General features: G+C 39.7%; 2 protein-coding genes across 3 annotated transcripts in view; one reads left to right on the forward strand and one right to left on the reverse strand.

The window, feature by feature from the left end:
• The first annotated feature begins 2,883 nt into the window (after positions 1-2,883).
• On the forward strand, positions 2,884-6,755 carry LOC148868085 (putative protein phosphatase 2C 23). Its single transcript, XM_088973051.1, has 4 exons — positions 2,884-4,999; positions 5,199-5,312; positions 5,875-6,139; positions 6,262-6,755. Exons 1-4 carry the CDS (start codon positions 3,293-3,295, stop codon positions 6,375-6,377), a joined length of 2,202 nt encoding a protein of 733 aa, XP_088829177.1. The 5' UTR covers positions 2,884-3,292; the 3' UTR covers positions 6,378-6,755.
• Positions 6,756-11,763: 5,008 nt separating this feature from the next.
• The window catches only part of LOC148868086 (pectin acetylesterase 5-like), a 34,128-nt gene continuing 27,515 nt past the window's right edge, over positions 11,764-18,376 (reverse strand). For both annotated transcript variants that reach the window (XM_088971951.1, XM_088971950.1), the window contains 5 exons: positions 15,086-15,139; positions 14,884-14,961; positions 14,682-14,787; positions 14,193-14,341; positions 11,764-12,379 (listed from right to left, as the gene is read on the reverse strand). In XM_088971951.1, coding sequence (XP_088828077.1) covers positions 12,263-12,379; positions 14,193-14,341; positions 14,682-14,787; positions 14,884-14,961; positions 15,086-15,139 — 504 coding nt within the window. In that variant the 3' untranslated portion in view covers positions 11,764-12,262. The remainder of the gene's footprint in view (positions 12,380-14,192; positions 14,342-14,681; positions 14,788-14,883; positions 14,962-15,085; positions 15,140-18,376) is intronic.

The raw sequence follows: 18,376 nt of genomic DNA on the forward strand, positions 1-18,376 counted from the left end.
TCTCACGGCTTTGGCAGATGGAGGATGTCCTTTGGTTAATTGTTTGAGTTCGATCGAGTCTGATGTATTTGTGTGAATACTGAACTGGGTTATCAACGAAAACAAGGAAGTATACTAAACTGGTTTGGGGATTCAATGAAAGTGACAACTCCAGACCTGAATCGAAATTCATTTTAGACCAGATTATTTGATGATGAGCCATTTTAGAATTTAGACCAGATTGATTAGACTTGAACAAAGTTAGACATTAAAGCAGAGCGTCCGAGTCTGACAATCTGAAGCCGAGTCAGGTAAATATTTTTCGGTGCCAATGAGAAGACAAAAGATTGGTTGGAACTGGATTCTAAAATTGGCAATGAATGTATTATTATTATTTTTAAAAGTGTCAGGTGAAAAAAAAGTCGAAGCAGAGAATAAAAAATGGATCAATACCGCACAAATAACTAATAATGTCCAAGATAAATAATGGTGGGAAGGGGTAAAGCAAATGCTGGCCCAACCTAAGACTAAGAGGAATGACGTGTATTATTCAAATATTCAGAGAGGAGACTAAGGAAGCTTCTAGGGCTGAGTCTAAGGTTGGGAACTTGTGACATTTAAAAAAAAAAAAAAAGAAATTATATTTACTTTTTCTTCTCCCCCATCTCGTTTTCTCCAGTAAACAAAATAATATTTTCAAGAGAAGGGGGGGGGGGGGTTGTGTATCTTGTTTTTATTTCTTTGGTTGTTTGTCTGAGCTAAAACTGAAATACATAATAGATTAGCTGGCCAAAGGAATGGAGAGTGGTAAGAATAAGGGTTGAGATGGGTGGGATGTGGAAAGGGGGGAAGAATTAGAAAGAGTGGGTGGGGTGGGACAAAGGGGGATAGATGGTGGTTTAGGAAGGTGTCTCCACTTGCCTTATTCAATGATGCTATCTTTGAAATTCTCAAGGGGGGGAGGGGGGGGATTTGTTTGTATTAGTTATATATAAGTGGAAATTGAGCTTTTTCTCTTGTTTGTATATAAGAAGATGCGTAGGCTTATGCTTATCATTCATAGGCTTTCCCTTGGCATATTTTATACCCTAAAGATTAGAGACTATAATAATCATAAGGTGAGGGGACTGAGGTGGGTCATATATATATATATATATATATATATATTGTACCCCCAACCCATTCATCCACTTTCTTTATTTTATAACTTTTTATTTTTGCTTCTTTTATTTTCCAGGTGTTGGATGCAATTATGTATGGCACGCACAGTGAGAGTATGAAGTGGATGAACATGGGGTACCCGATACGGGTGGTGGATTGCCACATGGCCCCCACAATTTAGCCACCTGTCCCAGTTTTATTTTATGAGTGTAGAGTGTAGATTGCACTTGCAGAACTGTATGATCATAATTGTAGTACTCTTGTTACTATTAGGAGGCGTTCTGACTTCCGCGTAGGCCTCTGGCCTGGCCATCCACATTGCAAATAATTTGCAATAGCAAATTAATTAGTAAGTCAATACAATAGGAAGCGCGGATTCTGATTTCTCATGGAGAGAAAATGTGTCGTCGTCAACGGTCAATCAGAACGAGGGTGAGGGCCGAGGGGTGAGGGGTGGTGGCTGCCTTGTGGGGGTGTGTGTGCAACTGTTGTGTATGACTTTGCTCCTTCTATATTTTGACCTTTGGGTTTGGGTTTTCTTCAATCTTATCCCACGTTTAAAATGATACAGCATTCACGCTTTAAACCTATTAATTGTTGCCCCTAAAAACCATTACTGACTTCACCATTATTAATATTAAAACCCAATTAATTACGATGAATTCAATGAAGTAATTGATGATGATCATTCATATCTCTCTGCCTCTAATTAAAAGTCTATCCCTTCCCTATCCTTCCATCACCCCCCCTTCCCAAACAAACACCTATAAATGGAATTTGGACCCTCCAAAATCCAAATCTAAATATATAATAATAAATAAATAAAAGGGCGATCATACCACACCATTACAAATTTAGACAACTGAAAAAAAAAAAAAGATAGTCCACCTCCACCTACAGTCCTACTTGGTGACGGTGTAAGGGCATGGAACCAACTTGTTGGCCTTTATAATTTTTATATAACATATAAAAATGTTTCTTTGTCAACGCGGTTGGCTCGAGATGTTTTGAGCAAAGGGGGATCTGAACCGTTCAACGAGGGAGGGAATCAAGGGATTTCAAGTCAACTGAGAGCAGGGGCATTTCCGTCAGGTTGCCGAATAATGCTCACGCGGTAGTAATAAGCCACATCTAACCACCCAACTCCTCACCAAAATAAAATTATTAATGGAAAACTCCATCCGCTTCCCTTCCGAGTTCACATCTGCGCCCCAAAATATAAATAATAAATAAAGAAGAGAGAGAGAGAAAGAGAAAGAGAAATCTATCTGAAATATATCTCCCTCTCCCCTCTCTATTCTACAGTCTACACCCTACACTTCCCTAACTTTTAACAAAACAAAATAAATAGGCCTCATAAAATTAAGGATAACCAAAATAAAAGTCAGCTGTCTGAAAGTAAAATAAAAACAAAAGTGGAGTGCTGTGCTTGTTTGTCTCTCACAGCCACAGGTTTAGATGAACGTCCACGGCTGCGACTCTAAACGGCCACGTGTCGGTCAACTATCACTGATCATCTGACTTTTACCAGAATCCAACGGCTGGATTTATTAGCTCTCCCTTTAAGGAGGGTTGGATTTCGGTCTTTGACTTTTTGGTATTATTAGCCCTCCCTTCTTCTTCCACTTCACCTTATCAGCTTTCGTTCGTTTACTCGCCTAAAGCAACCCAAAAAGTCCAAAACCCTATCCCTGCCTTCATATTCATATTCTTATATATTTAGTAGTTAGTCAACGCCTCCCCACAAAGCCAAGCCAGCCCCCCGTCCCCCTCTCCTCTCTCTCTCTCTCTCTCAAGTCTCAACTCTCAAAGTCTTAAGTTTCAACCAAAAAAAATCAACTTTTTTTTAATTTTTTCTCAAAACCCACACCCAAAAGTCAACGCCTTTCCTTCGCCCCCTTCTTGGCTTCTTCATCTCTTCCTCCTTTTTCCTCTGTCTTCCTCAATCCTCCTCCTCCTCCACATTTCTTTCTCTTTCTCCTTCTCTCTTTTATTAGTTATTATTTGAATTAAGAGCTGTTTGCTTCTCTCCTCTTCTCAAACGATAAAAATAAAAGGTACATCAAGAAAAAGCGGACACTAAATATCGGCAATGATATATCGATTCTGGGGATTGTAACGCCCGAAATTCTCTATCTCTCGGTTATTTTCCATGGGTAACGGTTGCGGGAAGCTTGGCACCTCCTGCTTCCTCGGCGCCGGTGGAGTTCGCCGCGGTCATGACATAGCTGTTGTTATATCCGAGCCTCTCGATGAAGGTCTTGGTCACTCCTTCTGCTACGTTCGCCCCGATCCCTCTCGTCTCTCCTCCTCCAAGGTTTACTCCGAGGAGACCACCACCTTTCGATCCATCTCTGGCGCTTCTGTAAGTGCTAACACGTCTACCCCTCTCTCTACAGCTTTGGTTAATCTCTATTCCTATAACAGTCTTGATCGAGCTGCCGCTTTTGAAAGCTCTACCTCCTTTGCTTCCATTCCCCTGCAACCTGTTCCTCGCTATCTCATGAATTCTGGCCCATTGTCCGGAAATTTCGGGGGAGTTATGGGTTCCGGTCCCCTCGATAGGGGATTTTTATCTGGTCCGATCGAGAGAGGCTTCATGTCTGGACCTCTTGAGCGTGGCTTGTTTTCAGGTCCTCTGGATAAGGGGTCTGATCAGTTTCAGAGGAGCTTCTCTCATGGGGGTTATGCGTTTAGACCAAGATCCAAAAAGGGGTCTCTGATTCAGGTTCTCCGGCAGGCCATCGCAAAGACCATCAGTCGTGGTCAGAACTCCGTGGTTGCCCCGGTCAAAGGGGTCGCCTCCGTCAAAGAATCTGATTGGGTTGTTGGGTCGGAGAAGAACGGGGAGAACCTCACCGTCAGTAGCACAAATTTGAGCAGCGAAGGGAGCTTGGATGACGACTATTCTTTCGAAAGCCAGAATCTTCAATGGGCTCAAGGGAAAGCCGGGGAAGATCGAGTCCATGTTGTGATCTCCGAGGAACACGGGTGGGTTTTCGTCGGGATTTATGATGGATTCAATGGCCCTGATGCGCCCGATTATCTTCTCTCTAATCTCTATTCTGCTGTGCACAAGGAGCTCAAGGGGTTATTATGGGATGACAAGTATGAATCTCCTTCCACCATCACCCCCGCCTCCCCCACTCCCGCAGCCACGGGTCCTAATGTGGAAAAGGATGCTACGGCTACCTCTCATACATCGACATCCGACGAGTCTGATCAGGGTAGGGTATGCGATCGAACGGCTGCTGGTTGCTCTCACTGTGTGGAGCCGGAAAATTATCCATCTCCGTCTGGTGTTGAAGATGCTAATTCGAATCCCAAGAGAAGTAGTCGTAGGAACTCGAAGAACAGGTATAAGGGGGCAGCGAAGAAATGGGAGGAGAGTCAGAGGAGGTGGAAGTGTGAATGGGACAGAGAGAGGTTGGAGCTTGATCGGAAGCTCAAGGAACAGTTGAGTCGTTCTAATTCACAGGGATCGGCGTTGGCGGCTATTAATCACTCGGACGTCTTAAAAGCTCTTTCTCAAGCTTTGAGAAAGACGGAGGAAGCCTATTTAGATATCGCGGATAAGATGGTAATGGAAAATCCGGAGCTGGCTCTGATGGGTTCATGTGTTCTGGTAATGTTAATGAAAGGAGAAGATGTCTACTTGATGAATGTGGGTGATAGTCGAGCGGTATTAGCTCATAAAGCAGAGCCCGACCTTTGGCTAGGAAAAGCCCGGCAGGACTTGGAACGGATCAATGAGGAAACTCTGTATGATCTTGAAGCATCTGGTGGTGATCGATTCGATACATTATCCAACTTAGCTGCCTTTCAGCTCACTATCGACCACAGTACTTCTATCGAGGAGGTAATGTCCTACAACCTTCCTCTCGAAAAGAAAGAAAGAAAGAACAAAAGAACCAAACAAAGTTTTCAAGCCTCTCTCAACCATACACAATACACAGTCTGGAATCTCCTCTATAGGATGGATGATTGATAGGCTTCCGTGGATCTGGAGTTGCGGATTCAGCAGCAATATATGACCTTTGTTTTATGTTGTATTTCAGGAAGTCCAGAGAATAAAGAACGAACACCCAGATGATGCTTCTGCTGTCACAAATGACCGCGTGAAAGGTTCCTTGAAGGTCACACGGGCTTTTGGCGCTGGCTTTCTGAAACAGGTATTTTCTTTTTTTGATAATTCACATTTGCATCACACACATAATTGATCAAACGAATGCCCATTAAATCTGGTTCTATTTCACCATTTCTCCTATGGTTGTGGTCCTCTTTCTGCCAAAATTGAGAAAACTCTAAGTCGGGGTAAGAAGGTAGAATAAGATGCCTCTCTGCCGAAATTGAAAAAACTCCTTATTGTATAAAATACTACTATTAACATTGTTAGGTATAGTTATAATTTCAATAGTAGACCACAACAATGTGATGGATCTTTGCTTTAGGTAGGATAGGAATCACTTCACTGAAATTTGGTCCAGACCAACCATGAACTCCGTAACGTTTGAAATAGATGCACAGCATGAAGATGGTTATTCCTGCCCTGAATTGGCGCTTCTGTAAAATAGAGAAATTAGTTGTTGTTAAAAGATCTTGATGTCGATTCAAAAGAAATTCCAAGATCAGGCAGAGTTTGAAAATGCTGTTCTTTTCTACATGTCTTGTTTGGTTAGATGTGTTGTTTTTTTTATATCATTTCTGATACACGACTTCTCTGGGTTTCTGCAGCCCAAATGGAATAATGCACTTCTGGAGATGTTCAGAATTGACTATGTAGGAACTTCCCCATACATCACCTGTTCCCCATCTCTCTATCACCATAGAGTGGGCCCTAAAGACAGGTTTTTGATACTGTCATCCGATGGACTCTACCAATACTTCACCAATGAGGAGGCTGTGTCTGAAGTTGAACTTTTCATTGCTTCATGGCCCGAAGGGGATCCCGCACAACACCTTGTTGAAGAAGTCCTATTTCGTGCAGCAAAGAAAGCTGGTAAGTTCCATGTTTCAAGTTTCAATCAAAACCAACAGATTAAAACAAGACAAGTAAGAAAAATGACTGAGAAAGCGAACTAGATTTGACTTGATTATTTATATATAATGCATAAATTGCAGGTATGGACTTTCACGAGTTGCTAGAAATACCACAGGGGGATCGTCGGCGGTACCATGATGATATCTCTATCATTGTTATTTCGTTGGAGGGAAGGATATGGCGGTCGTGTGTGTAAATATAGATATCCAATCCACAAACAGAAAATATATATATATAGAGAGAGAGAGAGATAGAGAGAGAGAGAGAGAGAACCCACAGAAAACAAAAATCAGGCTTTTTTGTTTCTTTATTTCATTTTTAATTTCTTTCCTTTTTTTCTTCCCGTTCACCTTTGTAACATACTTTGAACAACTGCGGAGAGAGACAGAGAGACTAGTTGTGACTTGTGTATCAGGTGGTGGGAAAACTGTAAAGGTGTACAAGCTGCTGCATTTTAATTTTAAGCTGCCATAGATACTTGTAATTTTCTAATAAATGGTGCTCCTCGAAGGAGTTCCATTATGCAAATTAATAACTAAAAGAGCAATTCCTTGGCCTCGAACCTTTCAATTTATTCCCTTATTTTCTATTCTCCATTGTTGGAACCTTCTGCTTCTTAATGGTAATATGAGAAGATACCAGTAAGTGGAAACTTTGAATTGGTATTTTCTCTTAAAAATGATGTGCTAAAAGGAGCAAAAAATCGGAGCTTATTACTACTAGTTATGGTGAGGAAAGATTACGGGTTTCAGAACTATGATAGCATAGTAGCCTTTTGAGCACCTTGTTGCCAGTGATGTGATGCAATCAACTGATGTAGTGATTGTTAATGAAGCCCATGATCTGGGCATTGGTTATGTTACTATTTTGTCCATTTCCATGGGAAGAAGGCCTCTATTATTTTGGGGTGTCGATAGGATTCTGACCAGTGACCACTCTCAAACTGCAACCTGCATTCTCAGGCCCAACTGCTCAACTGCACCAAGCAATGGTAGAGTTTGTGATTGAATATTTGAATAATGTGATCAACCCATTATTTATTTAGGCCCAGTTTGGTGCGTCTCTTAACTCTTTATGGGGGTTGTTAGCTGTTTAGAAGTCTGGCAGCTTGAGTTTTGGTCTTTTTTCCCGTTTCGTTTGGGAAAGATTTAGCCATCAAAAAATACCGCCTAAAAAATACGTGCAAAGCTTGTTTTGTGTTATTTAGAAAAATTCCACATGAAGCTTTTTTAACTCTTCTTTATCGCGTCTTTGCACAAAAAGATATGTCTTAACCAACCAGTCTGGAAAAGATGTTTAAAAAAAAACTTGCCAAATGTCACCTTATTTATTTCTTTCAACAACCAACCAATTCCTTTCATATCTTCATACTCGTACATTGAAAAGCTATTCCATCCCCACGCTCTAAATGCCGTTTAGAGAGAGGAGTGAAACCGAAACTTAATGCTTCAGCAATCCTTGGAAAAGATGAAGCTTTTAGTGATCTTGCCAACCCTCCCTCAGAGTCAGGACAAGACCTGTCAATGGGTTGGGACTTGGGACAGTGTAGACTCGGGCCCAATTCAATTTGAAAATAAACCTTGTTGATTTGTCTCTCTCCGTCATCTACAAACATTTCTTAAAATGCCAATCCTGTTCTAACCCTGTTATAAATTACAGTAGGGCCAGATCAACTATGATCTATTGGGTCCAACCAGACCGTTGACAGATGCACCAAGGGGCCAGGGCTTTGATGCGCAGCATGTGTGTACCAATGGCAGTGTGGGATAAGAAGCCAAGCTATGTATGAAGCACTTAGCATTCTAGATTGAAGTTTTTGGTTAATTAATTAAGACAGGCAAGTGAGTTGTGAGAACTTCATTAGCCCAGTTCAACGCGGTTCTTTATTTAAAAAAAGGGGGAAGGTTTCTCTGTAACTTTAGAATATCAGTTTTGTTTAGTCAACCTGTGACTTCCCTGGCAAATTTTAATACCACCAAGCTATTGTTCAGCTCAAGATTAATAAATTAATAGAACTATAAAGGAATAGAAATAGAAATAGGTTTCCAAATTCCAACTTGCAATAAATAAATATATATATATATATATATATAGTATATATATACCTCCAAAGTCCAAAGTCCTAACTCCTAAGTTAAATAAAATTTTTCAAGAAAAACAAAAAAAACACTCCTAAACTAAACAATGGGGATTGGGGGTTTGTGTGAAAATGAAACCAACTTGCTCTCTTTCTCTCACTTACAAGTCTCAAACAATGACCGTAATCCTCTTGAAAACTTGTTGCCTCCGGAACTAGAAATCTACTCTCACACGTCAGAAGTCACAATTGTTGAGTATGTATTTCTTGCTATAATTTGTTCTTTATTCTGAGGTCTGAGGTCTGAGTCTGACTTGATTGATGTTTTGGTCTTTTCCTCCCCGTGACCTACTGCTACTATTGTTAGTATTGTATTGTATTGTATTGAATGTTTAAAAGTTCAAAAACCCTGACTTGTTTTCATTTTATAGTCAGTATATACGCAAGAATAATGGCACATTACCTATTATTTTATATTTATATTTTTTATTTATAAAATGGATATTTGCGTTGGTTTGATTTTATAGAAGGCCATAAAAGTTAAATGCGATTATATAATTGCCTTGTAAAAATACTTACACACGTACATAGCATTTGATTCGTGTCATTACACTAGTAAACATAACACCAAATTCACCAATACAGTAGTACTACAGTTTCAAAGTTGCAACTTAATTTGTTTGTTTTTTTTATTCCTTCATTTCATTTCATTGGGCCTGCCATGGGCCATAGCAAGGTAACAGGCAGCCAGCCGGGTCACTGACAGGGCTTCATGACTTGACGATATACTATATAGAATAGAATGGAATGGGCCAGACCATACTCGACCCGTATCCTAATTATAGGATTTGGGTCTTAAACGAGATTCGTTTTCGTTGGACCTACGTACAGTCGCCACACTAATTCTCAATTTCTTGACCATTCCTAGACCCGACTTCACGGGAGAGAGATCGTATGTCGCAGTTCAATGCATCAGCCTTTTTGGAGTCTCACCTTGGATCCGGTTATCCGAACGAAACCCTCAACCTCGTTACAATTTGTGAACAAAAGAATGATTAGATAGGATTTTTTCGGATCTGGGATCGCATACAGCTCTTTCATATGGGGATTAGAAGTTTAGAACAGATGAACCTGAGCCTCCTCAAATACCGAGAGAGAGAGAGAGAGAAAGAAAAGGATGATGGGGTGTGCAGTGTAAGCAGCAGATCCAATGTGTTTTATGGATGCCTTCAAGGCCTCACCTCACCCAGTTGCCGAGTTCCTCCGCCACATGAGTGATGATGAATCCTAGAAAGTAGAAAGTGGCCCTTTCTTGAAGCAAACCACTTTTGCTGTGACAATGGCGTAGCGCTGCATTAATTAAAACAATGAAATTAAAATCTTTGATCCATCGCTCCGCCACCTTCACTGGAATGACGTCTTGCTGAGGCCATTCCAATACATCTATGACCTTGATTCTCGGTTTTAGCCCTCCACTACAACATTATCCTAGCAAAAGTTTTGTGCAACTTCCTATTTTTTTTTTTTTTTGTCTTTTGCAAAGTGAATTCTTGTTGAAGGGAATTCATGTGGTGCCACTAAAAAGTAAGTCTTTTCGTCATTTCATCTGAGAAAAATAAAAAACAATTAACTGGGTTTCGGACTCTAAGACACACCTTTGGAAGAAATAAGTCCATTAAGACACTTCTGATGTGTTACCCACAAAATGTTCCCACACTTCTGTTGCCCACGAAATGTTCCCACTCTAAGAGATGTGGGAACAACTTGTGGGTAACCGATCCAAGCCCCCGTTAGGGCCATAGGTGTCACATCAATGGATTGATGCAAACGCTACTGCGCTAGGTAAAAACCATGCCAGCACTAACACCACAGCATCCGCACTTTGGAAGATATAGATCCATTAGGATTTAGGACCGTAGGTGTCATATCAATGGATTGCAACATGCACTAGGTAAAAGTTGTGCCAACACTCTAAAAGCACAGTGTCCAACCATCATGGAAAACATCTCCCTAGGAATTTAACATATTTGCATGAAAGATATTTCCAATGTGCAGCTGAATGACATGCTCTCAGACTAAAAGCATTAATACAGTTGTCATTTTCATAAGATTCAGGCTCTACTATAATGTCTATGAGCAATATTTGAAATATATCACCTGGCAATTCATTCCAATCTACTTTTTTCCTTGTGGAGCAACTCAGAGTCAAAGGGACTGGCTTAACAGTTAAAATTGCAAGCAAAAACTTCGCTCACACAGCTCCTAACCACACATTGGGAATATCTTGTATTATAGAGGATGTTCCCAATGTACGGATGAATGCTCATTTTTACTGAGTGTGTGCAGAGTTTTTGTTCGCAGAAGATCCCATTGCGCATTGCGTTACTCCCCACAGGAGTCGGACAATTCAACTTTCACTAACGAGGCATGATCAAGTCTGTCTGAATAGGATCTTATCAAACAACCATGTTTAGTACCCCTAGCGCTGCCAGGAGGATTTCCAAGTTCTTATTACAATGACCTTAACAATCTATTCCCTGCCGGCATATCGATATTTTGAACCTTGCTCCAATATAAATAAAAAGAGAGATGAAGTCAATCAACGATATTATTATATTTTTTTTCTGAGAAAAAGACAACTGTTCACAAATTGATTCATTGATTGGCTGCCTAACCAAATGCAACTTAGTTTTTATCCCAGTTTTCCTTTTAGTGGAGCTACAAACGATCAAATTGAATTGGATGCAGGCAAATTCCAATTTGATTCATTTATATTCAGAATTTCAGATTCAAATCGGATTTATTCATAGGTTTATATCAAATTTGAATTAAATTCAGATTGAAGTTAGATATTAAATAGTAAAATAAATTAAACTAAAAATGATCGGAATATTATATACTATTAGTAAAATGAACTAAAAATAAATTTGATATTGCATTTCATGAAAAAATTGAATTGAAAATTACTTGCCTGAAACTTTAACCTTACGACGATTTAGTAAAAATACTACATCCAAACCACCTCTACTAAAAAAACAAAACAGCAATAATCCTCACAGATTAATCAAATCTTAAGAAGAAAATGGAAGAGAGTTCAAATCAATAGAGAAGTTTGTTTGGGAAAGAGATTGTGGCTATCTCCTGGCCCCCAAATGGAGTTTTATTTGATCTAATTCTGAGCATAATTAAATGTGGGGCAAAACGTATGGTACATCTGCTGTACCATAAAACAAAAGATGTGATTGGTTGAATGTAATGATAAGCACACCTGTTAAATGTGAAAGTACATTTTTGAAACATGAATTAAAAGTAAAGACTTTAATGCGAAAGCCATTACAATTAAATGTACAGTTGATATCTGGGTTTATCGTGCAGCAAATATTACTAAATGTACCATAGTTGAACTCTTAAATGTGTATTACAAGACAGCCATTAACAGTATATAAAAAAGAGACTTGTGTCCATTACAATTAAAGCTCATAAACATAAAATAAAAGACAAATAATAAAAGAATAAGGAGCTCACACAGATCGATAGGCCCAACAAATCAACATAGATACAATAAAAATTTTCAAGTATACATGAACATACATAATTAAATCAATCAAATTATATTGGATCTACCCCTCCCAAGACTAAAGACCCCGAAAACTGGGACCAACACTCGGTAATGGCCTTTTTTTTATGAAGTACCCATGAAGGATCGGGGAGTGGATTTTAAATGATAAAAAGTAGAAAGGAGAATCCATGATCTACACAAGCCAACAAACCACATAATTCTCTTTAATTACAGAACAAACCAGCAAGCTACATAATTTTCTCTATTAGTACGGGAGAACAAATTAGTTACCAATAAACTTTCTGTTCCTTCATTTTCCATCTCCATGGGCATTCCTTCACAACTTCAATTTCTATACATGTGAAGAGCAGTTGTGCCAATAACATGGAGTAATCAGCCAGATTTAAAATCAAAAGCTCAATTGACACTGAAATGATCCTGATCCTCATAGGCCTCCGCTAAAATCCATATTATGACAGGTAGGATTGCATGGATAGGGGCAATCAATTTCCTTCACTACTTTTCGGTCAAAAAACCAATCTGCAACAGATTCTGCAATAGTCTGTTTGGAAGAATAGCCAAAAAAACAAGTCACCACTCACCAGTCCAGCCCATAAAAATTTCTTGGACTAAAGGTTGAATTTTGTGGTGACAGCAAAGGAAGATACAAGGAATAACAAAGTATGGAAGGGCAAGATATTTCCAAATCATATTCTAGGACAACATATCAAATTTAAATCAAATCAGGATAGTCTGAAGCACCAGAACAATAAAATCAATAACAGTTGAGTAAAACAGATCAGATTGTGACCCTACATGGTCATATAACAATTAACCACCCAGGTTACTAAATACATGGAACTACAGAGTTGTCCATTTGGTAAACTAGCAGCAATGTTTTAAAACGCAGACGTGTGATGCGAGGCGTTCCACTACCTAGAGGTGTGAGGCATAGTTCAGAACACAAGAGGCATAAACCTCCCGGACACAAGGAGGCATAAGCCTCCTTAAGAGGAGGGGGTTAGGAGGAAGAAGACGAAGGGGGGGGGGATCTCATTTTTAATAAAAATCTTTTATATTAAGAATAATAAAAATGCACAACATTAGTGGAAATGAAGGGTCTTGTCAAAGCGCCGGAGCGGACCCCTAACTCAAAAAAACAAATTGGTCTGCATTGAAAAGGGGGCAGGGGGCGTCTAGGGGGCTTTGCCCCCCAGCCAAAGGGGCAAGGGGCAAACCACTTTCTTTCCCCTTATCTTTTCTTCCCTTCCCTTTCCTTTCTTTTTATTTCCTTTTCTCTTTTTTCTTCTCTTTCTTTTTCTTCCCCTTACCTTTCTTTTCCTTTCCTTTCCTTTCCTTTTTTTTTTTCTTTTTTTTTGTCTTTTTATATAAGATGTACACGAGGCACATGAGGTGTACGCCTCATGAAAAAAGTGCATGGGGCGTACTCCTCTTGCACCTGAGGCGTACGCCTCAGAGGTGTCAGCGCCTCTGGCATACGCCTCAGGGTGTTTTGGGAGTGCCTCGCCTGGAGGCGCTCCTCCAGGCGTATGCCTCCCATGCCTTTTAAAACACTGGTTAGCAGCGCTTCCATTTCATAGAGAATTGAACCAGTAGGCCCATGAACTAATAATTTAATCTTCAAGATTCCAAGTCCATATATCTTGCAAGCCATGGTGTTTGATCTCTATAAGCAATAGACTTTCTATGCTAATATCCAGAAAAAACATCAGAAGCTGCAAGGGGGTTCACAGGGAAACTGACTATGACATCCAATTTTGTAGATAGAATGACGACGGATTTTTTGGCAGTTTATGTGATTTGAATTCCTACTTGGACAAGTGCCATATACCAACACCAATTGGCAATACCCATAGAGAAGAACAAAAGACAGACTCAACCCAGAGAACACGCTAGGAACTCTTGCATTTTAAAGACCTTTCTCCCTCCCCCCATGGGGGTGATGCTGCAGCTATCCAAGCAAGGATGAAAGCAGATGTTATTGAAAATGAATAAACAATGAAGAACCAGCAGCATATTCTGAGGGAATCACATGATTCCAATAAAACTTCAACAAGGCCTAGAGGTCAAACCATTTATAAATTCTATTAACTAGATCAATGTGTTACATTGGGGTCTAATAGGGCACACTGACACAGGAGAATTATTAAAAACAAGTCCAAGTAACACCTTAGACATGAGGCATTATAAGTTGCATACAAAAAGGAAGATAAGGAGCATCCAGGGACTACAAGTTGACATTTACAGAATGAGAATCCTAACATGAGAAGGTAGACCAAATTTTCAAGCCACATCTAAAACTACAAATATCATTTAGTGTTAGTACTCTAACAGACATTAATATGTCCCCTTACCTTGTTATTGATTCTTGGAGAGCTAGGTGAATGCCATGTACTAGCCATCCATGTCTGGCAGTGAGCAAAACAAGAATTTATGAACATCCCCCCCTCGTCCTTGTTCTGCTGGAACTCATGAAGAGACTTTAGCATGGAGTTCCGGAATCCTGCACATGAGAACTTTGTAAGTAGAGCACACTATAACATGGATGACAACATCTGTATGGTATATTTATAGCATAGGTAACTTAACTGTAAAACATATAAAGGTGAAAGAAAGGGAAGCTCTTTCAGATGGTCAGGAACCTCCAATTCAATTACACTCATCTAGGAGATGACCCTAATGGCCTAACCATACCATGCTTCAAATCATTTTTGTGATGAAATTTCTTCACCTAATGGTCCAGGAAAGAGTATGTGCATTGAATGATTGTGGTCATCAAGTTCAATAGATTGTTGAACTGAGACCATTTAGGTAGGAGAGGAATAGAGTCTTGAATTTATTACCTTGTAGTCTTTCAATCTGGCTGGCGTTACAATTGTTTATATTCAATTTACACTTTCGCCAGTTGTTGTAAGGGTCAGATGCATCTGGTGCCAAAATGTGTTGTATCTGAAAAACAAGTCAAAATGCAAGAAATACTAATGTTTGGAAAACCATCACCATCATCATTATAAACAAATGTAAAATATGTATAAAGATACTTACCTGCCAAAAATCATAGGCTGGGTTAACAAGAAAAACCGGGGTCTTTGTGTTCTTAACAATTTCTTGTGGAAAGAAGCACTGTCATCACATTTTCAAAGCACAAAACAGCAGCTTCCAATTAAACTATTTTGGGAAGCAACAAGAAACTGTCAATTATGTTATGGAATATCATAAGAAAATTAGAAATAAAACTAGCACATGCCTGAAATGGTTCCATTCTTGAAACACAAGCTCTCTGCAAACTTTTGGCTACACCCTGAAAACATGACAATGAAACAGAAGTTATCATTACATACTAGCCTAGAGAGGGAAATGCTTGAATAAACCATACATAAGTAAACTTTCTTTTGTTTTAATGGAAATAGTAAAAAATGTATCATAATTTAAGTTAGAACCTGGCTCCACTTCCCCCCATTTTGGGGAATGGCACTAAGTTCATTTATTTTTATTTTATTTTTTGGAGCCATATCATAGAACATAGACAAACCCAATGATGGCACATGATGGATGGGTCGCATCATCTCAATCATACTTCAGGGTATAAAGAAAAGGGAAATGATAGGCATCCTAGGTAGAGTAGAAGTCTACAAATAAGAAGTGCATTTAATTTAACCTCATCTTAAAAGAAGCAACCAAAAAATTCCCCCATGAACTGGGTAACCTGTAGTATAATATGGACAATGGAGTATCCCAAGCTCATCTCAACCATACCATATTCAAGGAATGCTTTTGGCCACTTCTAATCTATCAAATTAAAACTTTTTGATTGGCATCTGAAATCTTCTTTAGTGACATGAAAATGAATGTATAATATGGACAATGGAGTATCCCAAGCATCCCACTAGGTTTCAGGTTAGCCCTTCTATCCAACCCACGATCAATCTTTGTCCATCAAATTAGAATTTGATGGCTGCTTTTTAGGAAATCCTAGCCCTCCTATGATTGGGGAGGCATTTACAATGGTAAAAGCACAATCTTTATTTCTAGTCAGGTCAGTGGGTTATGGTGATTCAGTTTGGGAGGATCATTATTTGGAGAGGTTCCGATTGCCAATGGGTGGAAAAGGGATTATTCTTCTGGAGAGCCATAGCCATACTAGAGAGGAGAGATCATTGACATCTTATTTTCTGATGGGGGTTCTTTAGTATCTTCATGTTCTGCTACATTCATGGATCTGCTAACTAGAGAGCTGATGGTCTTACTGAAGGGCTGCAGGAAGAGGGAGGTGGGGGCAGGGGTTATTATTACCTCAACAGTTTGTGTTCTGCAATGAATAAGACGAAAACTCTGACCACCTACTCTTGCACTGGCACTTCATGTAATGTCTTTCGGATCTCTCTCTTTTTTTTGGTGGATTATCCACCCAAGGTCAATAGGAAAGATGTAACAATCTAGAAGCTGAATAGTTAAGCAGAAGAGGCAAGATTCTTTGGAGTGCCATTCTTTTGGTGATCATATGGAATATATGGTAGGAAAGAAACTTCAGGATTTTTAATAACCAATTCGAAGAGAGAGAGAGAGAGAGAGGATAAACTTCGGTATCAAATGGAGAAATTGGATAAAAGTATGTCTTTCTTCTTCCTGGTTTTCAGTTCTTGTAAATGGTTCCTCGTTTGGACTATATAGGAGCACTGGTGGTCTCTGACAAGGGGACCCCCTCTCCCCTCTCTTATTCATCTGTGTAACAGAAGCCCTCTTCAGGATGGTAGAGAGAGCCAGGGTGGGAGGGCTATTGGAAGGCTTCCAACTAGGTAATGGGGAAGTAGAGATCTCTCTTCTGCAATTCACAGATGACAATTTTTTTTCTGTGACGCTTCATGGGAACAAATCTGGAATGTAAAGGCAATCCTAAGATGGTTTGAGGCTGTTACAGGCTTACATATTAACATTCAAAAGGATGAGATAATGGCTGTTGGGGAAGTGGCAAACGTAGAATCTTGGGCAGATGATTGGGGATGCAGAGTTACTAAACTCCCACCAAAATACCTGGGTATGCCTTTGGGTGAAAACTGTAAATCCAGAACTAGCTGGGAACCCATAATTGAGAAAGTTGATAGAAACCTGGCCTTGTGGAAAACTAAATATCTGTCAAATCGGGGAAAAGTCACCTTAATTAAGAGTGTTTTATCCTCCCTCCCTGTTTATTATCTGTCTTTATTCCCAATTCCAGCTAGATGGGCTGCAGCGTCAGAGGAAAAGATGAGAGACTTCTTATGGAGGGGAAGGGAATCTAAATGTCATCTGTAAATTGGAAGAAAATCTGCACCTCCAGGGCTAAGGGGGGTTTAGGGATAAGATCAGTGAAAGATGTTAACACAGCCTTGCTAGGGAAATGGCTGTGGAGATTCAATGATCACACTGACAGTTTGTGGAGAAGATTAGTTGTTTCAAAGTATGGATCTAGCAGGGAGTGAGAGACAGAAGAGGTAAGATCCCCCTATGGTGTTTCAATTTGGAAGGCAATCCAGAAAATTCGTCCTCAGTTTTTGAAGGGCATAAAATATGAAGTGGGAAGTGACCATAGGGTGCTTTCTGGAAGGATTACTGGTGCGGGGATGGCCCCCTAGTGACCGTATTACCTGATCTGTTCAATATAGCTGTAAATAAGGATGCATCAGTGGCTGATTATATGGAGAGACAAAATGAACATTGTATCTGGAACCCTCTTTTCAGGAGTTTAAACGACTGGGAGGTGGAGTATTTAGTAAACTTGCTGCAGATTTTATATGACTCCAAGATCTCTGGAACAGGGGAGGACAAAAGGAAATAGTTGTATGAGAAATCGGACTCCTTCTCAGTGAAATCCTTCTTTAACTGTCTATCAAGGGAGGATACCTCTCACTTTCCAAGTAACAAGATCTGAATCAGGTCTGTACCATCAAAGCTAGCTTTCTTTGTTTGGACTGCAGTGCTAGATGAGATTCCAACCAAGGAAAAATTAGTTAGAAGAGGCCTAGAGGTGGCAGATCTGGATTGCATCTTATGTAATGGAAGTGTGGAGACTGCTAGCCATCTATTACTGCACTGTGACTTCACTTACTGGATTTGGGTAAGGTTGCGGGAGTTTTTTGGAGTTAAAATGTGCTTCCCGGCTGATGTGAAGGGCTTCATAGAGGCTTGGTTCTTAGGAGGCCTTAGCAAGGTAGGTAAGGTAGCTTGGAGCATCCTCCCCTCTGCTGTTTTCTGGGCAGTGTGGGGTGAAAGAAACAATAGAAATTTTGCAGGGAGGCAGAAATCAAAAGAAGAGGTGCTCAACAGGATTATGGGGATGGTGTTTTCGTGGCTGACAAATCATACTTTTTTAAAACAGACACTTGTTCTTTTTTTTTCTTTTTTTTTTGAGCTTGATTTCCTTTTTGTAAGAAAAATAGTTTTTTTTTTTTGTTGATTGGGGGTTGACTTTGATGAGTTTTACTGTATTGTATTTTCCGCTGTACAGTTTCTCATTGTACAGGGGCCCTATTGTATTTGGCCTTTTGATATTAATGAAACA

This window comes from Nelumbo lutea, chromosome 2 (genome assembly GCF_056320005.1).
Source record: "Nelumbo lutea isolate HS-2025 chromosome 2, American lotus-T2T, whole genome shotgun sequence".
NCBI classification, from domain to species: domain Eukaryota; kingdom Viridiplantae; phylum Streptophyta; class Magnoliopsida; order Proteales; family Nelumbonaceae; genus Nelumbo; species Nelumbo lutea.